The 24,752-nt window shown below is 35.4% G+C and overlaps 3 protein-coding genes across 3 annotated transcripts in view; 2 read left to right on the forward strand and 1 right to left on the reverse strand.

Annotated features, from left to right (window-relative positions):
- mapk8ip2 (mitogen-activated protein kinase 8 interacting protein 2) overlaps positions 1–4,117 on the reverse strand; it is a 56,626-nt gene extending 52,509 nt beyond the window's left edge. Inside the window, exon 1 of the mRNA XM_056478981.1 lies at positions 3,732–4,117. Coding sequence (XP_056334956.1) covers positions 3,732–3,796 — 65 coding nt within the window. The 5' untranslated portion in view covers positions 3,797–4,117. The remainder of the gene's footprint in view (positions 1–3,731) is intronic.
- Positions 4,118–8,639: 4,522 nt separating this feature from the next.
- chkb (choline kinase beta) lies at positions 8,640–20,666 on the forward strand. The gene is made up of 11 exons (XM_056478711.1): positions 8,640–9,311; positions 10,420–10,528; positions 10,730–10,843; positions 12,892–13,025; positions 13,435–13,539; positions 14,335–14,393; positions 14,523–14,607; positions 15,978–16,086; positions 17,680–17,774; positions 17,921–18,002; positions 19,062–20,666. The coding sequence occupies exons 1-11, from the start codon at positions 8,998–9,000 to the stop codon at positions 19,116–19,118; spliced, it is 1,263 nt and encodes a 420-aa protein (XP_056334686.1). The 5' UTR covers positions 8,640–8,997; the 3' UTR covers positions 19,119–20,666.
- A 373-nt stretch (positions 20,667–21,039) lies between these two features.
- Positions 21,040–24,752, forward strand: part of LOC130245610 (kelch-like protein 9) — a 7,054-nt gene continuing 3,341 nt past the window's right edge. The window contains exons 1-2 of the mRNA XM_056478363.1: positions 21,040–21,386; positions 23,869–24,594. Of these exons, the coding sequence (XP_056334338.1) occupies positions 21,120–21,386; positions 23,869–24,594 (993 nt within the window). The 5' untranslated portion in view covers positions 21,040–21,119. The remainder of the gene's footprint in view (positions 21,387–23,868; positions 24,595–24,752) is intronic.

Below are 24,752 nucleotides of genomic sequence, written 5' to 3' on the forward strand. Positions count from 1 at the left end.
ATGTGTGTGAATGAGAATGTATGGGTGTTTCCCAGTGCTGGGTTGTGGCTGGAAGGGCATCCGCTGCTTAAAACATATGCTGGATAAGTTGGCGGTTCAATCCAGCTGTGGCGACCCCTCATTAATAAAGCAACTAAGCTGAAGGAAAATGAATGAATGAATGAATGTTATTTGACCAGAGAATAGTGTTTGTGCATTATAAAGCCTTTTGTTCCTGCAGTGCAGTTATTTCAATCATAAGTGAACGAGCCTCTATTCCTCTTCATTAAACTACCATCCTGAGGCATTAAAGAATGGAAACTGCAGCCTGTTACTTTAATTTTAAGAGATGATGGGTTTTTGGAAGGACAAGGAATGGATATTAATCCACAATTACATTGTAAAAAAAACTATGAGAAAAAGAGATAAAAACGATAGATTAAGAGAAGAACAGCTAGAGAGAAAAGCAGAAGTAATCCACATTTAGCTGGCAACAAAACCACTGCATGTCTTTTTTTGTTAAGCCGTCACGTCCTGTTTACAGCACAGTTGAGTTGGCATCACCTGTCCCGTTACAGCACGTGCTTAACCTGAGACTGACAGACTCTCAAATGTGATGTGAACCAAAGGATTCATTCTGCTGGATATTTCATCTCTGTGCACATACAGAATTGTGTGTACAGCCCCCATGTATAATTTTTCCCCAAGTTCTGTTTAACAGACAGAATTTTTCTTCAACACATTTCTAAACATAATAGTTTTAATAACTGATTTATTTTATCTTTGCCATGACAGTACAAAATAATTTAATAGATATTTTTTAAGATACTAGTATTCAGCTTAAAGTGACATCTAAAGGCTTAACTAGGTTAATTAGGTAGTTAGGGTAATTAGGTAGTTAGTTAGGGTAATTAGGCAAATCTTTGTATAATGAATGTTTGTTCTGTAGACAGTCAAGAAAAATGTAGCTTAAAGGGGGCTAATAATTGTGACCTTGAAATGGTTTTTAAAAAATTCATAACTGCTTTTATTCTAGCCGAAATAAAAAATACGTTCTCCAGAAGACGAAAATATTATCGAAAATACTGTGATAAATTCCTTACTCTGTTAAACATCATTTGGGAAATATTTAAAAAAAGAAAGAAAAAAATCACGAGGGCTGATAATTTTGACTACAACTGTGTATACTAAAATTTTGTTTATCATGGATGGATGGATGGAAGGGGGATGGATCGCTCTGTCCGTTTGCGTTTTCTGAGACTGAATGTTCCCTGTGAGCAAATATCACATTCATTTCAAGAATAAATGTGATATCAACGCACACCCATACCCGAATACACTCACTGACGGACCAGTGTGCCATTACCGCCATGGAGAAAATGAAAATGAACTGTCACCCATAGGATGGTTACAGCCAACAAGTTCCTTCCGTCACTGTAAGGGGCTAAATATAAACCATACATAATTCAATGGCAAAGCAATTTCAAATGCACTGACATTTATTTGTTTAACCACTTTTAACGGCAGAAAGCGAATCAAAAAATTGAATCAAAAAAAAAAAAGTGAAGTGAAAAAAAAGAAAAGTGAATCAAAAAATTCAAAATATTATTTATTTTTATGTTTTAAAGAAAGCTTGACAAAAACATTTGTGACCCTGGAGCACAAAATCAGTCATAAGTGTCTTTTTTATTGAGATTTAGACCACATGAAAGCTGAATAAAGCTTTCAATTAATTTGATTGAATTATTATGATAGGACAGTGTTTGATTGAGATAAAACTATTTGAAAATCTGTGATCTGAGCATTCAAAATAATCTAAATATAAAGAGAGACCACCATTAAATGTGTCTAGATGACGTGTTAAGCAATGCTTATTACTAAACAAAAATTGAGTTTTTATATATTTACAGTCAGAAATGATAGATATTCTAATGATTTGTGACATAATTAAAACAATAGTTTTGACCTGTTCAAAAATATACCTGTGCAACATAATATACTGGGTCACATATACTGCACAAACAGCAGCTGCAAAAACTTAATGATTGTCAAATATCCTAAAAAAATTAAAAAACTTAATGCAGTAACATATTAAGAAAAGGAATAACTGAAACTCATAATAATAATAATAATAATAATAATTCAGGAATAACTGAATAACTCACTAAAATATTAGAAAATAATGCACATAAAAGGTGATGCTTTGCATCTCGAATGCACATTATTTATTTAATTATTTAATTCTGGAGTTCATTTTTCCACATATTGTGCAGTTTTTATACCTCAAGACATTATGCAGAACTGCAGATATGTTATTATTAATCATTTGCCAGGTTTTGTTTAGAAAATGCTCTTGTCCGAAACATTAATTAATTGCACATCTTATCTCGAACCTTTGCTGCTAATTCCAAAATGTCATTTCAGAGTTTATAACAGATGCTTAAACCACTGAAGGCAAATGTAATTATTAGGGAAAAAAATACTGACTTAATGTAGATTTACCTTCATCTGTGCATCCCAGCTTTTTTATTAATAATACTTGGTGTATTAAACAACAGTATGTTTATTTGCTTCGAGAAGAGCTCACTTGAAAAAGTCATATGACTACCAATAAAATAGTCTTGCAACTGAAAAGCCACAAGGCAGCACTGACAAATGTATAGGTACATGTATGTATTTTATAAAATACATACAATCAGGTGTCAAGAAATAACCACCATTACACTTTATTTACTTAAAAACACGCACAGGAATAATAATTGTTGCATGTGTTTTCCCATATTTTGATTTACGCATTGCATTGTATTGTGTTTTAAAGTGGGAAAACTTCTGTACTTTTGATTAAACATTCATTCATTTTCTTTCATCTTAATCGCTGATTTATCAGGGGTTGCCACAGCGGAATGAACCACCAACTACTCTGGCATATGTTTTACGCAGCAGATACCCTTCCAGCCACAACCCAGCTTGATTAAACATGTTCCGGTCATTTTATGCTAGGATATTATGCATTTCACACTTTTTTGTATATTTTATAGCATTATCAAGACGTGAAAACGTGTCTTTTACCATATTAGCAAATTAAAAGTGTTACAAAACATCCCATTAAAAGTTTTTTGTGGATGGAAGTAAATTATGATACAAAACATGCTAACACCTTACATGTAAATTAATGCCCTTGTTCCCACAATTATTACAGTAAGACTGATAACAGTGTGCAATTACAAGCTGCTCCGCATCACAATGAAGTACTGTTCAATGGTGTTAGTCAGCTCTATATCATTAGAAGATTATTATAATATATGATCATGAATTAAAATGCAGTAATGAGCATCACAACAGGGCGTGGGTCTTTCCAGTATATGCCAACTATCTCAGAGAGAGGATGCGTCAGGCAATGACATGCCAGGCAGAAAAAAAAGAACAAAAATCAATCGTTTGTCCTTCGCTCAATTTCATGTCACAAGCGCGTCATTTACACATATACACAACGCATCCGTGCCGCAAACAACAATTGTAATAATGATAATAAAAAACAACAAGGGCGTTATTGTTTATACACATCAACAAATCGAGGATGCTAAGGATCACTGCTTGCGGATGCTGATGATGCTGATGCTGATTTCTGGATGTGCTTGAGGACATTAGCGCTACGTCAACGATAAAATTTGAGCCGATTATATGAATAAATATATGGCAGAAGAAGCGGAAATCCCGCGCGCGCGCCCCAGAGAAGCATTTGCGCGTCTTACCTGCATCCCGGAGGAGAGAGGGAGTGGAAGGTGGAGAGAGAAAACATCTCTGCCCTGTCCGCCATCTTCTTAGTGACTCAAAAACAGAGACTGCAGATGCAGATGTCCGCAGCCCATCCACAGACGCTGGAGAAGCGGATATTAAATATGATCTCGCTTGATTCCGTCTCCTTTTCGCGGCCACGCTGACTGATAACGCCCGCTGGGAATCAAACCATCAAAACGGTCCTATCGCTGATCCGAAGAAATGCGAGTCAGATATCAAGAACACACATAGGTGGCGATGTATAGATATCGATTATCTTGTGTTTCGGTCACACACACCTGCTGGTAAACCAGTGCGCTGTTTGGCGTGATCTGCGCGCATCTGATGATGCTGATGCTGAGGAGGCTGAGGCGCGTGCATGAGAGAAACAGAGCGAGCGGATAGAGTGACGGCAAAGATGAAAATGGGGAAATAAATGGGCGTGGCTTAGATGTCAGAAGCTGCCACTGATTGGTCAGCTTGATTGGTTAGTTTTAAATCGAATTCGTACACCATAAAAGAAATGTTGGGTTCTTGTAAATGTACAAACCCAACCGTTGAGTTAAAAAAAAAGTATGGTTTGACCATATTTGACCAAACATTGGATAGGAATACGGCAGTGTTTCTCAACCACGTTTCTAGGACCACCAGCTCTGCACAGTTTTTTATGTCTTCTTAAACTAACACCCCTGATTCAGATCATCAGCTCATTAGCAGAGACTGAAAGACCTGTAATGGGTGTGACAGACAAAGGAGACATCCAAAACATGCAGTGCTGGTGGTCCTCCAGGAACGTGGTTGAGAAACTCTGGAATAGGGGGCGCTTTCTCCTTTACAAAAAGAAAAATTAAATCTTTCCATTCAAAACTAATTATCTCTCATAATAACTATATAGGCTGCTAACCCGTAGGCTAAGTTACAGCATAAGTCAAATAAAAGCAGGTATTACTTCGTTTTCTTTCTTCTTTTATTCAGCTGGCCTTTTTAAAGCATAAAATAATAATAATAATAATAATAATAAAAATTTTCCTTTAAGAAATCTGTTCACTGATCAAATAATTAAACACATTACACTAAGGCTGGGCGATGTGGTAACAATGCAATCTCAATTATTATTTTCCATATTGAAAAATAACAATTTTTATTTCAATATAAGTAGTTAATGCTTCCAGATTTAAGAGTTCCCCAACAATGACTGAAGCCAAAAAATTAGAGGGTCCATTAAATGCCATAACATATTTTCACCCAAATCATTTTTGGTGGTGGAAATTTGGTACACCTCTAATATTAACACACTTTTAGATTCCCATTGTAACACATTTCTGCTGTGTGATTGGCTCTTAGACCAATATAGAGTAAAAAGTCCAGAGTTTATCATTGTTATTGACATACATTTTATCGCGATTCGATATAATATCGTTTATGGGCCTGGCCCTACACTACAATATAAGCAATGAAGCTTTCGAACAGGCTAATAAAACTACAGAATACACCTACTGCAATAAAATAAAGAAAAACGGAAAAAATACAGAGGATTCTACTGGAAAATAAAGGAAATCTGCTGGTAATAAACTGGATATCACGTATAGTATCGGTTGTTTTTCCTTGTGCCTGTCATAAATAGCCTACCTAAATCTTTTTGGTTTGTTTATTTAATATAAATAGCATGCTAGGTGCGGATGTATTTGTATGTCAAAAATGAACAAGCCTACTGAAATGAACGGATTTAAACGAATAAACTATTACGAGAAAGTAAATCTCCAGAAATGTCTTGTAATTTCATTGCATCTCAGTGGAGGTTTGATCTGCTGAGCCGCGGAGCGCCACCTGGAGGGTGATCTGAGTGTGTCTCTCCTAAAGCGGTTAGTTGTTGTTGTTGTTAACGGCTCAATAATGGGCCTCGTATAATGTTTGAGAGCTACGTAAGATTTTGCAGCACGATGTTTCCTGTGGGCAGAGCACAGAGACTGTAACGGATCGACTGCAGCTTAAAATCCCAATAAGAAATCAGTGCCTTCTAGCGAAACACGAGCGTTCGGTCAATATCATATCGACTCATGTGCTTTCAGCTCTTTAAGATTTTACTGCCAAAATACAAGTGCAAAATAATGTAACTTTTATTCGTTTGATTACTAATATTATTATCAATGTTATTGTTTACAAGACATTTATATTATTTAGTAGGCTAACTGGTTGGCTAAGTACCATGCTGCTATATTTTTGACTTCTGTTTGATTGATGTACGTGATCCTGGACTACAGTCTCGTTATATCTATTATTTTATTTATTTATTTATTTATGCCAATAGATGGGTCAAAATGATAGATTTTTATGTCGAAATCATTAGGATATTACGTAAGGATCATGTTGCATTAATTTTCTTCTGTAATTATACAAAATGAATATTTTATTAGTAGGCTATGCATATAAGCACATCGTTTAGACAATTTTAAAGACTATTTAGATTGGTTTGAACATTCAGAATCCAGATGTTCAAATAGTTGACTGTGCATAAGTGCAACTCTGGTTTGTACTTCTATCCATGTGCCCTTAATTGTAATTATATTGTATACAATTTTTCTTTTTTACCTATATTTTTTAGATTATATGTGTAATTGTATTTATATTATTATCTGTTATGCACTCAGGGTCTGAAACTATCACATCTCTGTATGTCCTGTGGTTGAATTGACAATAAAGCTGACCGACTAGATAAAACTCGGCAAAATATAAAAGTATACATAATTGGGAATATTATTTACTTAGTTTTCTGGAGATGTATAAATGTCAATTAAAAAATAGACACAAATGATTGGATCTGTGGTCCAGGGTCACATAATTTATAATAACAATACGGCTATTGAAATCATTCAGTTTTTATATCTTAGTACAGTAGTTTGATGCATTATTGCAGTTCTCAGTGGGCAACTAAAGTTGTTAAATAATACTAAAAGTTAAACAAAAATTATTGCAACAATTTCTTCTTTTGAATAATTATGCGAATAAAAGACATTACTAGCAATATTATCAAGCACAGCGTGTTTGCCCATAAAAATAAAGGAATAAATAAATAAATAAATAAGTAAATAAATAAATAAATAAATAAATCAGATGCCCATGTTAAAAATGAAAGCAGGGGTTTGGGTCTTTAACCCTGGTTCTGCCGCAGAGGAGCTGTTCAGTGGCTAGTGCTGAAAGAGTTTCTCACAGGAGCGCAAACAGCGGCCACACTGGTGGAAGCGGGTAATGCAGGGAACACGGTGTGCCGTCATGAAGGTCTTTTTAGGTCGTGGACTTTTCTGCATGGACATAATATTTGCTCACTAATGTTAAGGTCACTGTGAGTGTGTGTTTGTCTATGTGTAAAGACTATATGGAGAAAGAGAGATAGTGTAAGACATTCAGTGCCATAAGCCTACTTCTAAATGTATTTAATTTTAGCTGTACTGCTGTAAGCGTAGATCACAAAAATGCTATGCAATTTCATCTTAAGGTAATAGCCAAGCATATATCAGAAGCTTTTTTATACTTAACTTCTTTGTGAATTTTTTAAAATAAATTTTTATTATTTTTGCCTCAAGGTATAATTTGCTTTTGGTTTTTAAAGGAATGAAATGAATTAATGAAATTAAATGAATGAATGAATGAATGAATGAATGAATGAATGAATGAATGAATGGTTAACTTAAAAACTAGAAGTTGTCATTACCAGAACTTTACAAAATAAAAAAGTTACTACAAAACGATTGTATGTTTGTTACTACATAAAATATTAATAAAAATAAAACAAAAATTACATTTAGCCTAATTTAAAAAGCCTGAAAACTTACTGGGAATAATGTAGGTGGAAATTTGCAAACCCAAAATATGTATTTTGCCCAAGATTATGGTCAGTAATGTTTCCCAGTTCTGGGTTGCGGCTGGAAGGGCATCCGCTGTGTAAAACATATGCTGGATAAGTTGGCGGTTCATTACACTGTGGCGTCCCCTGATAAATAAAGGCATTAACCCTAAGGAAATGAATGAATGAATGGTCAGTAATATCATTATTATTTTAGTATTCGAGCATTACTAATGTAAACATTGTTACAGTAACACACAAAAACCATACTATTAACTAATTAGGGCACGAACTAACATGCTAAGGAATAGCTTCTTGCCAAGAGCAGTAGCCTGTATTTCCCCCTGATACACACAGACACACACTCACATAGCTGCTGAGGAACTGAAGGCGATTCTCTCATGCCCCTGCTAATGCACTTGCCACTACTGCAGTAGGACTGAGTTACTATTTAACTACACATTTAAATCTTGTCTTTTTGCTTATTATTTTTGTTTATTTATTCTATGTTTCTTATTGCTGCTTGTGTCTAAGACCTACCAAACTAATTTCGTTGTACGATAGCCTACGACAATGGCAATAAAGTTCTAATTCTACTATAAAACATTAGACTAACTTAAACGCCTTACAATGCAAAATATACACCAATGTAAAGAAAACAAAGAAGCAATTCCCACTGTGCAATAGTTAACATTTAAATGTGTGTATATTTATATTCATGTAATGTATACTTACATTTATTTCGAAATATTTATAAAACTTTAAAACATTTAAAGAGTAATAACACCTTTATAAACATCATCTTAGTAGAGTCAACAGTTACTAATTAGCAAATCTTAACATGCTAATAACCATAACACTAGTCTAGTACACTAATTGAGTACAGTGTGCTAACTTGACTACATTTCCCACTTCTCATTGTAGTCGTCTTAGAACTGACCAATCAGAGCTCTGCTTTTAAGAGGGCGGTACTAGAAGTTGGTTGCGTTTCACAGACTCCAAAACTGATTGGTTAAAACAACTGTCAATCGTCTAAAGTCGATCCGCAATGACAACGCTAGCGGTTACTTCACAAGGAAGTAGTAGAAGTTGTAGTGCGAAGATGTTTTATTAACAACCCTAAGAATTTCTTAATACGTCGTAGCAGGTCATGTGGAAACATAGCTATATTTTTCGGATGCTTTCAATCGAGCGATAGTTTCTCTCTCGCCATAACCGTTGATCTGGACTCGCCATTAGATGTTTCATTGTGCGCTAGTGATAGCGGTAACTTACATGTGCGTTATTTCAAGCTCATTTAATGCTGCTTCTGGGGCGTGTCGGAGTACTTAGTTATAGCGGTTTGGTTCTCTCACTTTCTTTAAAAAAATATTGGATTTCTAGCACGTAAGATTAAGATTATGAATTCTGTCCAGACTGTGAAATGCTTGAGTGATGGAGCTGGAAATGTGGGCATACGCGTGAAGGATGACGCGGATTCGGACAGACTCGTTGGCGGAGACTCGCTGATGGTGGCCGAAGAAAGACACCCGAGATCGGCCAGTCCAAGAGGCACGAACGGGGATGATGACTCTGAAGCGGAGTCCCACCAGGACGGGCGAAACGTAGATGTGGACCCGGATACCAGGAGGAGGGCGTTCAGCTGGTGCCGTGACTTTCTGTCCGGGTCATGGAAAGCTATAACGGAGCATGACTTCCAGATCAAAATAGTCAGGTGTTTAAACTATCATAGTTATTTGGTGTTCTATGCTATTATATCTGGGGATTGTCTGGTTTCTGCTCTGCACAATGTATTTGTAGATAAATAAATGGGTAAAATGGGACCGTAAAGATTATACTTTTAATGAAGCATCATAATTTCATGATCATATTCTACTATTGAATTTGATTTCACTTTAAATATGGCAATAATTCTATTTAGATTTTTTTTTATCACGTTAAACTGACAAATTATTTAAGATATCAGCATGTTATAGATGAGTAAAGTGGCTACTTGTATATTTCAAGTACCTTTTGTGTAAAAAATAAATGGTGAAATATTATTCCGTGGTCATTCATTTTAGAAGATATATTAATATAAAATAAAATAACATGTTCTTAGCTCTACTTAAGATATACAAGTCACAATACTATATTTTATTAAATTTTAAATAATTAAAAACTGAGGGGTTTAAAGGCAAAGTGTAAAGATTTAAAATTACAATTAATTAGTATTTATTTTTTTGGCTGCACCATGATATCCTTACTTTAACGTCATTAAATCATTCTCGTCCTAAATATGCCTGACAAGATTTATTGGTATATAAACTTCTGTTACACTATTGAGTATCTTCTCAAAATAATGGTTAAAATGTATGATGAACAATTTGTATTATCTTTTTAGCCTCAGTTATTTGACATTTAGGAAGTCTCCTTATTTCACCTAGTTCTAGTTTTTCAATCCAATCCAATGGTTTTTATACGAGCAACTGATATAAATACTTAAATCATACATGTTATTTTTTTAAGTTGCTTAAAAAAATGAGTTTCAATGCAAGTTAATCAAGAATAAGCAAAGGGATTGTTTTGTATTATTAAAAACAGGACATGTAAATAGTATTTCTTTTGTAAGAACTGCATTCATACTGCCCACCCTAAACACAACTCTTTAACTTTTCTGATTTTGACTGTAATGTAATGACGCACACTTTATGTGAAGCTGTTTTAGAATGATAATTATTGTGAAAAGCACTACACATGTAAACTTGAATTTTTCTTTATTACCATGAAACCTGTCCCAGTTGCAATCCATGACTAGAAATTGCTCTGTGTTGTATCTGCAGCGGAGGACTCAGCAACCTGCTGTACATGTGCAGTTTACCAGATGATGTTAAGCCTGCGGGGGTTGAACCTCGAAGAGTTCTGCTCCGTATCTATGGGGCTATTTTACAGGTAGGCCACGCTGACATCATCATTATATGTCAAGAAGACCAAAAATCCGGCTGGGAATATAAGCTGATAAGATCCTGTATATTGAACAAGATGTTTATTGCCCAGTGTTGTTATTCCCTGGTGTTATATAACTAATGGCTATCTAATCATGCTATGGGTGTTTGCTCAAAGGCATTAGTCTCTCTATGTTCACACACACAGGGAGTGGATTCACTTGTTTTGGAAAGTGTGATGTTTGCCATTTTAGCAGAGAGAGAGTTGGGCCCGCGTCTCTATGGCATTTTCCCAGAGGGTCGTCTGGAGCAATATTTGCCAGTGAGTCAAAAATCCAATATACTATATGCATGTTGTAAAGTTCAACTGTAAACACAGCTACACTTGAATAATGCAGTCATGCTACAAGTTTTAGATTTAGCACTGCATATTCAACCAATTTCTGCAAGTACACAGTCCAGTCACATTATTGTAACCAACACCTACTTTCGACGTCAGCAGGGTCTGGGGAATGTTTTCATGGCATTCCCTGGGTGCTCTCATTATTGTGGAAGCCACGATGGATCATCAGAAGTATGTCTCCTTCTATGTCTCTGTCCTTGCGGACCATGTTTACCCCTACAAGTAGGGCTGCTCGATTATGGGTAAAATCATAATCATGATTATTTTGTTCATAATTGTAATCACGATTATTCAAAACGATTGTCAGTTAAAGTCAAAATTATTCACCCTCGTTAATTTTATACATTTTTTAAATATGTACCAAACGATATTTAACAGAGCAAAGAATTTTCCACAGTATTTCCTATAATATTTTTTCTTCTGGAGAAAGTCTTATTTGTTTTATTTTGGCTAGAATAAAAGCAGGTTTAAATATTTTGAAACCTATTTTAAGGTCGATGTTAGTAGCCCCCTTAAGCAATATATTTTTTGATTGTCTGCAGAAGAAACTACTGTTATAAAATCACACTTTAATCTGAATACTAGTATCTTGAAAATGTCTAGTAAAATATTATGTACTGTCATCATAGCAAAGATGAAAGAAATCAGTTTTTTCTTCTTTCCATTAAACAGAAATTGTGGGAAAAGGGTCGCTAATAATTCAGGAGAGCTAATAATTCTGACTTCAACTGTATATACACACAGTTATTTTCCTCCCTGTAAATATTAAGGAAGGGAAATAAATACAATGGAATCAAATTATGAAACAAACTGTGCTTTAAGCATCTTCACTGTAAGAACAAAAATTTTATTACAGCTACAAAAGTCCTTCAGTCAAGAGCAGTGAGTGATTTTGTCCTTTTGTTGTTTGATTAATAATGATAAAAACAGTCGGCAGCAGGAATATTGCGTGCTGTCACTTTAAGAGCAGTGCTGTTCTGCTTAATTGTTTCAGTTTCACATGTCTTTTGATTCTTAACTTGTTTATTACACAAATGAGGGTTAATCAGAATAATCACTAAACACCGCATTTTGACACAAATGTGCATGTACCATTAAATCACGCACATTACGATGACTTTAGATGTGTGTGTTCTGCTCTTCTCTGAGGCTGAGCGCATACACACAACAGCATGTGATCTCTTTCACGCATTTAAAACATGAATGATTCGAATGTACATCAATGAAAGATGCGCATCCCATGCTGCAAAAGTTACATTACAGTACATGCTTTTAGTCATTTTTATGTGAAGCTGAGCTTTCCAGAGCAACAAATGTGTACAACTGGAAAGAGGGCGGTATATGATGCAATAATCGTTTATCCCGATTAATGTTTTCTCATAATTGTTAGAAGCCGAAATCGAAACTGAATTTTTGATTAATTGCACAGCCCTACCTACAAGCCGATTGCTTTTTCCTTAGCATGATGGCATCTTCCGGCAGGACAATGTGGCATGTCATACAGCTCACAGTGTAGGTGAGTGGTTCAAAGAGTACCAGAATGAGTTTACTGTACTCAGCTGGCCACTAAACTCACCAGACTTAAACCCATTATTACATGGCTACACAACCTCGTGACTACCTTCCAGAACCTCAATGACTCTCTTACATTAATCTGACTGGACTGTGTATAATGTAAGGGAATTATTAAATTTTAAAGGTTTTTGAAAAAACGCTGTATACTGCAATAGTTTGTAGGCCACCATTGCTGCTTTTGTTGTAGTCAAGTACTCACTCATGTCTATAGACTGAACACACAATATGCATACAAATTACAGAATTATTTTCACATGATAGCAGAGACGATAACAGCATGGTTTCAAAAATGTCCCTTTTGAAACGCCTAATATGACATTCTGTGAATAATCAAAATGCATGTAAAGTTTTCTGTTTCTATGATGAGAGTCAGATCTGTCCCTTTTTCACAGAGCAATCGCTTGCGTACAGAGCAGTTGTCATACTCCCAGATCTCAGCCGAAATAGCTAGTAAGATGGCACGATTCCATGGCATGGAGATGCCATTCAACAAGGAGCCCAAATGGCTGTTTGGAACCATTGACAGGTAAATGTCGTATGAATGTCTTTCAACTATGGTTGTTAACATGCACAACCTTCATCCTTTACTACAAGCTCAGAGGTGAGGTGTATTATACTTGAATGCTTGCATCTATCCTAGATAAATATGTGGATTAATGTTGTTATTATTATTAAAATTCAAATCTAAAAAAGATCATTCCTGCTGATAAAACATAGAAACACTGTCTGAAATAGTTTGATTTGGAAAATACAGACATCACACTTTCTGAATACTTTCAGAAATACAGAATCTGATAATGGAATTGATGTAAGAAATCGCGTAAGATTTCAAAATTATACTTGAATTAAATGTAGATGTTTATCATTTTTGTAGCATGTGTGTTTTAATTAGCATCAGTATTGAAATGACTGTTTGCGTTTGTCCTTATACACAGGTATATGGATCAAGTTAAAACATTAAAGTTTGTGCGTGAAGCTCACATCAAGAAATTTAACAAGCTGATGAAGTACGATCTTCCTGCAGAACTGGAAAGTCTGAGGTAAGAGAGATCTGTACGGTACATAAAAGAAACTGAAAGGATATTTGGAAAACATGTCACTGTGAAAACTGAATATATGGAGGGTTTGATCTATGTAAACAACACCGTTCAAAAGTTTGGGTGCGGTAAGATTTTTCAAGGCTGCATTTATTTCATGTAATATATGGAGTTGATTAAATACATTAAACAAATGGCAAAAGTAGATTTTTTAGGAGCCATTACTTCAGTCTGTAGGTCACATGATCCTTCAGAAGTTATTCCAATATGCCAATTTGCTTCTCAATAAACATTTATTATCATTGCTAAAAATCTGCAATGCAATGATCTTTCTGGAAACTGAAATGTCTTCTCTGGTTTCTAAAATGAACAAAGTTCAGCATTAATGTCAAATAGAAGCATTTTGGAACTTGATACTTGATATATGCCCTTATTATTACTTTTGATTATGCAATATGCAGAATAATTTTATCTCAGAACTTTTTTATAAATTTGTCCCAAGCTTTTGAAAAGTAGTGCATGTGTGTGTGCATGCTAACACCTTTAGCCCAGTTCCAGGCATCGGTGAGTAACACACTTACAGGAAGCTGCATTCTGCACATACTCAGCCTGCTTGGTCAATCAAACACACGCATATGATTGTGTAACAGTTCTCTGAATGAAATGCTTTCATATGTGTGTGTCTGTGTGTTCCTATCCATGCTGTTCTTTCTGTTCAATGTGCTTTTAAACAATCATTTTAAAAGCAGCTTTATAAAACCAATATAATAATGTAAGACATTATCTGTCTTTGGTCAGGTCACTGCTGGCAGTTACCCCCTCTCCAGTGGTGTTCTGCCATAATGACGTTCAGGAAGGTAAAAGATCTCATTCACACATGCATGCCAGCCTGATCTGGTGATCTGATATAGCTCTGCCAATCAGTTGTGTTGTACCATTATGTAACATATCTGCCCTTTCACCTATAAAATCACTTTGTTCTGCAGGGAACATTCTCATGTTGGACGGCCGGGAGAATTCAGCTGACAAACTAATGCTTATCGATTTTGAATACAGCAGCTATAATTACAGGTAAAACTGCAATATGTGCATACATGTGAATAAAGGGTGATGCAAACAATAACAGGATTTCAGCAAGTCAAAATCAAAGTATTGTGTTAATTGTAAACAGGTCTTGATTCTCTAGTCTCCTTCTAACTCTATCTTTTAATACTCATTGGAATTCTTTAGATTTAATTATGTATATGTTTGTAGTAGGGCTGCACGATATTGGAGTTATTTGACATTGTGAATTTTTTTAATTCTGTGATTGTATATTTATTCATTTTCTTTTCAGCTTAGTCCCTTTTTTAATCTGGGGTCCCCACAGCCAACTTATCCAGTATATGTTTTACGCAGCGGATACCCTTCCAGCCGCAACCTAACACTGGGAAACACCTATACACGCTCACATTCAACCTCATACACTACAGCCAATTTAGCATATTCAATTCACCTACACCCGCATGTCTTTGGACTGTGGGGGAAACCGCAGCACCCAGAGGAAACCCACGCCAACATGGGGAGAACATGCAAACTCCACACAGAAATGCTAACTGACCCAGCTGGGGCTCGAATCAGCGACCTTCTTGCTGTAAGGCGATCATGCTACCCACTGCGCCACCGTGACACCCTCTGCGATATATTTAAATAATTTTATTTGCAAAGTCATTCATTTTGATTGATTGGGATGATTTTGTAGGGGGGTGAAATATAAATATATATGTTATGTAATTTATTATATTCATATAATAAACAAACTAGTCAAACACAATGGAAACAGTATTCAGGTAATCAAATGTAAAATATTGTTCAATAGTTTAACATATAAATAATTCAATACAATTAATTTATTAAACGTATTAAAATACTTTAAACTCTTCACAGTCACAGGCCTTAAAAACACATGCAGATGATAAACTTTCTCTCTTATGGTTCAATTTTGCAGTGTCTCCACATATCTCATGTGTTTTGACCTGTGGTTTCTGGTCATCTATAATCCCAACTCGACATTGCATATCTTGTGGTATGACTATTGTGGATGTACACATAGCGATATCGATGCTCAAACAATATATTGTGCAGCACTAGTTTGTAGTTCTTTCCTAGTCCATATTTAATTAGCTGTATTACGATTACAAATGAGACAAACATTCTTATGTAGATCCTAAATATCTTTCTTAATGGTCTATAAAATGTCTTTAAAAGCCTGTGATATGGTGAAACATGCATAAACCCTGATATTATGTGTTATGTTCAGTGTTACTAGGTGGTTGAAATCCTATGCCATCATTTTAATTAAGGTTATTGGCGCCTTTGTGAAAAATGTCAATAGCATTTTTACAGTTTAAGATAAATGCAGCTCAGATAACCTGAACTTTAATTTTCTCCCCTAAATGCAGAGGCTTTGATTTTGGGAATCATTTCTGTGAATGGATTTATGACTACACGTATGACCAGTGGCCTTTCTACAAGGCAAAGGTGGAAAATTATCCTAACAGAGAACAGCAGGTGAGTAACAATCACCCACACAACATTATTTAGCCTATCATTATTTGACTTAATATTATGCCAGAGTAGACCTAGAGTAGTTCCAGTGTATTATATAATGAGTCACTGTCAAGTAAAAAAAATCTAATCTAAATCATGTACACGAACAAAGCATCACAATGTTGAAATTGTACAATGAGTGTCCAGTATCGGCAGGTAAACGTGTATAAATAAAACATTAAAAAATGATAAAAATCGTAACTTTATAATTATAATAAATCAGACTTATTCTTGTCCATTTTTGTACCTGGAAGAGATGCATCTAAATTAAAAAAAAAAAACACATACATTAATATTTTAGGACTTAAATGTGTACAAACAGCCTTCCATCAGCACAAATTATATATATTTTTATGCATTATTTTTTGGATTGATTTTAGTCTGACAAGGATAAATTTGTTACACACTCACTGGCCACTTTATTAGGTACAGCTTGCCTTCATAACTGCTTTAATCCTTCGTGGCATAGATTCAATAAGGTACTGGAAATATTCCTCAGAGACTTTTTTTGTCCATATTGACGTGATAGCATCATGTAGTTGCTGCAGATTTGTCGGCTGCACATCCATGATGCGAATCTCCCCATCCACCACATCCCAAAGGTGCTCTATTGGATTGAGTACTGGTGACTGTGGAGGCCATTTGAGTACAGTGAACTCATTGTCATGTTCAAGAAACCAGTCTGAGATGATTCGCACTTTGACATCCTGCTGAAAGTAGCCATTAGAAGATGGGTACACTGTGGTCATTAAGGGATTGACATGGTCAGCAACAATACTCAGGTAGGCCGTGGCATTAACATGATGCTACTTTGGTATTAATGGGCCCAAAGTGTGCCAAGAAAATATCCCTCCACACCATTACACCACCACCAGCCTGACCTGTTGATACAAGGCAGGATGGATCCATGCTTTCATGCTGTTGATGCCAAATTCTGACCCTACCATCCGAATGTCACAGCAGAAATCAAGACTCAACATTTTTCCAATCTTCTATTGTCCAATTTTGGTGAGCCTGTGTGAATTGTAGCTTCAGTTTCCTGGTCTTAGCTGACAGGAATGACTAGCACCATCTAGCACCAACACCATGCCACATTCAAAGTCACTTAAAAATCACCTCTCGTCCCCATTCTGATGCTCGCTTTGAACTGCATTAGATCGTCTTGTTCATGTCTAAATCCATTTAGTTGCTGCCATGTGATTAGCTGATTAAAAATTTTAGTAAATGAGCAGTTGGAAAGATGTACCTAATAAATTGGCCGGTGAGTGTATAACCCAGCTGTCGTTTGGTGACACTGACATCTAGTGGAAATTTTTAGAACTGACGTGACATAAAAAGTGTGTCAAAGGTTAACCCAGTAACTTTTCTATAGAGGTCAGCCTGACTGATACAAGGTTACCTTTTAACAGTGTAATATGCAATTGCCTTAATGTTTATTTAATTGACGCAATATTTGATTTCAAGATTTCAATCCTGATGTGAAGTCATTTGAAAGTCTTTGTAGATATCAGATATCTAGATTTAACAAAAAAGCATGTTATATTTGTATTTTAGTTACATTTTATCAGACACTATCTGTCAGAAAAAGGGGGCGTTTCACCTGCAGACCAAGCCAGGATAGAAGAGGACATGATCATCGAGGCTAACCGGTAGGAATGGTGTTTACTATCAGACTTTTGTTGACATAACATGGGAAGAATGTCTCGGTGTACCGTTTGCTGAATTTTCACCTCTACCTAGTAACCTTTCTCCCTGTTTGTCTTTTTACCTCTCCAACTCACATGCACACAAACAGGTTTGCCCTTGCGTCTCATTTCCTCTGGGGTTTGTGGTCCATCATTCAAGCCAAGCTCTCCAAAATCGAGTTTGGATACATGGTAATCTTTAAAACACTGTATTATCATTATACATACAATCTTATATTTCTAATAGTGTATTAAATTATATAATGAAATTACCTCATACACTAATCAAATTTATTGGATATTAGTGTAAATATATGTACTTTATATTGAAATTAAGTTTGTGGTTCATGTCATTTGCCATAAATTAGGGAAATTGAAAATTGCATAATGGTTAAGTGCAGTGTTGGGGCAAGTTACTTTTGAAAGTAATGCATTACAATATTGAGTTACTCCTCAGTTAACTACGTAATGCAACTAGCCACTTTTTATGGTAAGTAATGCATTGTTTCCTTTGAGTTACTTTTGCCTTACTTTTCCTTACCTTTGCCGAGACTTGATCTCTTCTAGAACTTATTTTCTTATTTTCTTTTTTAAATAGAGGAGCTCTGCAGTTAACAACACACTGCATGACTTTCTTTTACTTAAAACAAATAATAAGATGTTTTCTTCTGAGAACTTCCTGAACCGAGAACTATACATCCTGTATATACATTTACAATTAGTCATTTAGCAGAGAGTTTGGGAAAGTGATTTCTTCCCTCTTAGGGATGGAACCACGAGGCGACGTTCATTCACAGAACGCAAGTTTCTGGAGGGCACATAAATCTGCTGATTTAAGTAAATAGTAAAATATACAGATTATTGAGTCTAAAGCAGTGTGCTAATTTTGTACATTTTGTTATTAGTTAGGTACAATCACTGTCCATTAAGACAATACTCGTCCTTTTCTTTAATGTGTTATGAACACATTCTCTTATTGATTGCATGATTCAACATAACCAAGTTCATTTTAATTCAGCATTTTTTAAAAAGGCAATTAATTAAAATAACATTTAACTCAAATTACAAAAAAATAACAAATATTATTACTTAGTTTTTTTAGAATGTGTTACTTAGAAATATTATTACGTAACTCATGTTACTTGAAATGCATTACCCCCAACACTGTTTATGTATACAGTACATGTTCATCACTGAAACAGCAGGCCTTGACATCTAATTTCTATCTATTTATTTCTGTTTTTCCTTAAGGATTACGCACAGCACAGGTTCGACACGTATTTCAAACAGAAGAAGCTCATTTCCTAAAATTGCACTTAGAGAGTGGACGTCAGGATATCATTTTGCCACACGAGCTGATTTTGCTTTATTAATTTTAAAACTATTTAAGAGAGGGCACATGACTGAAGTATGGTTTATCCTGAGATTTCAAGTCTACAATGTATTATAGGGCTGTTCCCTAACAGGAAAAAAAAGTTTAATAAAAAACACAAATTTACAATTTTTGATTGTAAACTAGATATAATTCACCAACTGCTTGAGCCTGTACAAGAAAAACTGTCAAAATACTTTTATTTATTTATAATAATGTAGCTGCTTTGTTTTTAAAATATGTTTACATTATCCTACACGTGTGGTCAACTATTAATGATCAGTAATAATATCTATTGATTCTATTAAGAGTCAGCCTGTCCATCATCGGTTCTGTGTAAAACCACAGGGTCCAAATGAAATCTCTGCATTTTAATGCCCTAGTTTCATTTACTAATTTTGTCTATTTTTGGTTGTTTATTTATGTTTGTTTATTCTGTCATTTGGAATGGGGGGCACTTATTTTCCTCCCCAACAGTGTTGAAAAAAAAAACTACTTCTAAAATCATGTTGCATCCATATATTTACAAACTGTGAAATGTATTGTACATCTTTTGTTAGCTCAGGATTTCCATGTCAATGGGTTTCAGAATGGCACATTCATTACTGTTTTTTTGTCTCCAAATTATATGGCTGTTTTTCATTTAGAGATTGCAAAAAAAAAAAAGATGAGCTTTGCTTTTCTGCGTTTTACTAAGGATTTGACCAATGCTTGCCAATCTACCAATCTCTCATATTGATATGTAGCAATAACTATTTCTACAACCGTCTTGTACACTGAAAAAAGTGTTGCATGCAAAACAGTTGCAAACAATGTATTTGTGTTGAATTTAAACAAACAAATTAAATGTAATAATGTTCAACTTAATTTGTTTGCTTAAATTCAGCCCAAATAAATTGTTTACAACCACTTAACGTTAAAAGAAATTGAGTAAATCCAAGGAATCATCTTTGAATAATTTTTTTCAGTGTATTAATTTGTACATATACATAAGTTTAACCTCAAGAACTGAAGTGTATGTACTGACAAATGCATCTGTCCCATTTCTAAATATGAGGAACTGCTAAAGTTTTCCTGTTATAATTCTTCATTGCTTATTTTAATATCTGTTTTTACTTGTCCAAAAGCAAGTATAATTGATTTAGTTCAACAACATTTGGGATCATCAAGTACACAAATACTTGCAATATTTTGTAGGAATCATATTGGGAGCATTTGACGTGTCAAACTGATGCTCTTGTATTTGTCCGTGCCGAATAGATACTGAGGTACTGAAGAGTTTTGGGGTCAGCCCCTCTAACAAGCACCCAGTCTCATATTCTTAATATGAAGTTGAAACGGCACAGTTAGAACTAATGTTTATTATTTCTGTATTGTTTTGGCTAATTCAGGTTATACTGTAGACTTCTCTCTGGTATATTTCTCTTTGTTCACTGTCTGCAAGCATCCAATATTTTTGATCATTAAAAAATCATAAAAATCAAGGTGATGTATGAATGTCATCTTTGAAATGTATAGAGCTTCCTGTGTTTGTGTGAGAGTTTGATGTCTGCCAAAGCATATTTTTAAAATATATTTTAAGGTAATGAACTATTAAAAATGATATTTCTATACTTAATATGTTTTTTAAATGCTGATTTAATTTAAATGATAGCATTAAAACATTGTGTATAAATTACAATACAATTAAGCATCATCAGTTACCAGCCATCATGGTTTAGTGTTATAAATCAGTAGACTGAACAGAGTGGCCCGTCATATTTTGTTTCCTGTTTCAAAAGACTTCTTTAAATAGCTCTACTGCGCTCGCTCTAGCACAGACGCCATGTTGAGCCATGAAAACAGGTCAAGGGAATTATCCTCCATCCACCATGGAATAGTATGGCCCTAGCTGGGATTGTGAGTGAGGCTTCTTTAAACTAATCTAACTATTGAACATGGCTAGTATAAAGCAGGTTATTGCTGTGGTTTTAATGTATTTTTGCACATGGATAAAAAGAAGTTTAGAGCAGATACAGAGGTGCCTGTACACCAGAAGCAGTTTAAACCGGGTTCAGTTTGGGCAAGCAGAATCTGATGTTGTGGAGGAGAGGTCTGATATCCTACAGTCAGAAGTCTGGAGAACAAATCAAGACTACAGGACGTATCGGCATCAGAACGATGGACCGATGGTGATGGTGCAAACCAGCACACATATTTTCCATGTGAGTATTTACACAGGAATGCACACCAACCATGGCCTGCACAACAATACTGGGCCACAAAAACATGATCTGTATCTAAAAATCACCCTATACCATTAAATAGAGGGAGCAGCCCTTTGTAGTGGTAAAACCATAGTTCTGAAGTGCACTTAATCTCACAATGCACCATGATAATTCAATTCACCTTTATTTGTATAGCGCTTTTACAATGTTGATTGTGTCAAAGCATTTTCACATAAAAGGTCATAGTAAATAGGAACAGTGTAGTTCAGTTTGTAGTGTTTAAGTTCAGTTCAGTTTAGTTCAGTTCAGTGTGGTTTAATAATCACTACTGAGAGTCCAAACACTGAAGAGCAAATCCAATGATGGGCAGCTCTACAGATCCCGAACCATGCAAGCTTATGGTGACAGCGGAGAGGGAAAAAACAAATCACTGCTAAGGGTGTGCCTTTACCTTGGGGGCCTTTATTCAAATTACCATTTGTTCCCTATAGGCAGACACTCTTCAGATCTAACATGCAAATGACACACACCCCTCTTGAGGAGATTCTTGGTTTGACTACTTAAGGGACAGTTTCAAAATGTTCGGCGCGATTCTGTAACCAGATTAGCCCGTAGTGTGGAGCTTCATGCTCCATACTATGCATATTTTGAAGGCATGTATGCATCTTTTGATCTTGGATCTATCTTTGAGAATTTGATATCTTGTATTGATTTTTTATGAATTGACTGAATTAATTGGCATAAGACCCATTTACCTGACTAATAAATTGTTGTTTTGAATTATTCAAACAGAGTTCATGTTATTATCTCTGGTAGATTACGTTAAGTCCATAACACCACAAGCCCCTGTACAGGTCAGTAACAGACTAAGACATGATAGACGGAGCAGCGTGGCATGCTATACGATGTTCTTAGAGCTCCAACTAACACATTGGCATTAATTCAAGTATACTTAGACTGTAAAAGGCCTATCTAAGGGGATAGGCCTTCATCTCTAAACTTTTGATTTAGTAGATAGCAGATCTATGGGGACCACACAAAAAATATTCTAATCTAAGTAGGGTTCTGCCTTTTTAGTAAAGTGGTTTATCGCCTCTGTTTAGTGACCAAGACTGACATGCTTGTGTTTAAGAGATTGTATACTCGCCAGGTACAAGACTCAGGATGTTATAGGAATCCAAATGAATGAGAATAATATACAATAACAAATCGAAGAGAATATTCAATCATAATCTAAAGTAATATTAAAAGAAACTAAATAATCTAATCAATGTTTTGTAATTGGAGTCAGACTAAACGAGGATAACTATATTCTAAATCACCTCATATTAAAATTGGAGTCAAATATGTGTTAAATTTAAAGTAAATCAACATTGTGCACTAGAAAGACCGAATAGGCAGTGAACCTTCATCCACCAATAGACACCGTCGTTGGACTAACTGGCTGGACCTTACACCTGGCAACACTGCTTAAAAAGTTCCTGAGTGTATCATCAGTATAAGAGTTTGTGCACCAAATGAGTTTCCGCGTCTGACCACAAGTTGGCTTCTACATCCGAATCCTCTTAGTGTAGTTTTCTATATAAATTATTCATAATTTATACATTTTTAAATTATAAAATAATATTAATAATTAAAGTAACATTGAATCCATAACAGTAATCAACATTCTTTGTTTCATTACTAATAGACAACTCTGTAAGTGTTAAAATTATCACAGGGTCTGACCAAGAAGTTTAAATTCTAATCTTTGATAAAGAGATTTATCTAAAAGCAAAAGCACAAACAAAACAGCTGAACTCCACTGAGTGCACTCAATAGTTTTCATTCACTCCAAGTGAAATATACAGTTGAAGTCAGAATTATTAGCCCCCCTGTTTATTTTTTCCCCAATTTCTGTTTAACAGAGAGCAGATGTTTTCAACACATTTCTAAACATAATAGTTTTAATAACTCATTTTTAATCACTGATCTATTTTATCTTTGCCATGATGACAGTAAATAATATTTGACTAGATATTTTCAAGACACTTCTATACAGCTTAAAGTGACATTTAAAGGCTTAACTAGGTTAATTAGCTTAACTAGGCAGGTTGGGGTAATTAGGCAAGTTATTGTATAATGATGGTTTGCTCTGTAGACTATCAGCAAAAAAAAATTAGCTTAAAGGGGCTAATATTTTGACCTTGAAAATGATTCATTAAAAATTCAAAACTGCTTTTATTCTAGCCGAAATAAAACAAATAAGACTTTCTCCAGAAGAAAAAATATTATCAGACACACTGTGAAAATGTCCTTGCTCTGTTAAACATCATTTGAGAAATATTTAAAAAAGAAAAAAATTCAAAGGGGGCGAATAATTCTGACTTCAACTGTATTAGTTGACTAAAGTAAGGAATTGTGAATGAGGGTATGGGGGGGGGGGTCAATTTCAGATACAGCAATGATGTTATTGATGCTTATTGGCACTTACTTCCAGGTGGATCTAGAGAAGCTTGCAGACTCCAGCGAATACTTCAAGGCTCTCTCCAACTCCTCCATGAGAGAGACATCTGAACAGCTGGTGCACCTTGAACATGTTCCTGCTCCAGTCTTCCACAACTTTCTACAGTTCTGCTTCCTACAGAGGTTTTGTGTTCCTGACAGCCTCCTTGGGGAACACCTACGGGTGAGCACCTACTTTCTGGCTTCTGGGTTCACCAATCGTCTACTTACTGCCCTCTCTCAAGCATTAACAGATCAGACTTATATGGGCTATATAGAGCTGGCTGATGAACTCAGCAGTAAGGAGATCCTAGAGACTGTGCTAACCTACCTGAGCAAGTATCTACTGGAGCGTCCACACCTGAGCGAGGGCTTGGATCCACACCTCAAAGCAGAAATTGTGAGATTAAGGTCCAAGGGAACTCCACACTTGTGCTGCTTGAGGAAGGAGAACTTGACCTCAGGGAATGACCTGGAAACAGAGGCTGCTAGAATGCTTTTCTGGCTGGAGGAAGACAGGGATGATGGGAAATGGAGTTCTCGCACAGATCTGCCTTTTTGTGCAGATAAGTGGTGCTTCACTACAGCAGTTCTCTATAATTACCTATATCTAATAGGGGGTTATAGACACCAAGTAAAGAAGGGATACCAGTTCAAGATGGCTTCTTTTCGCTACAACCCTTTTACCAATCAATGGGTATCAACAGCTCCTCTGATTAAGGTATGAATGTTTGACCACATGACTATTAAGTACAACACAATATACATTAATATATGTGTTAATTATGTAATTATCTACTCTTAACATTTCAAAGTGGTCATAGGCAAAAAGTATTTTAAGTAATTGACCAGCTGAATAACCTGTGTTGATTAAATTGA

The sequence above is a fragment of the Danio aesculapii genome, chromosome 18 (genome assembly GCF_903798145.1).
Source record: "Danio aesculapii chromosome 18, fDanAes4.1, whole genome shotgun sequence".
In the NCBI taxonomy this organism is placed as follows: Eukaryota; Metazoa; Chordata; class Actinopteri; order Cypriniformes; family Danionidae; genus Danio; species Danio aesculapii.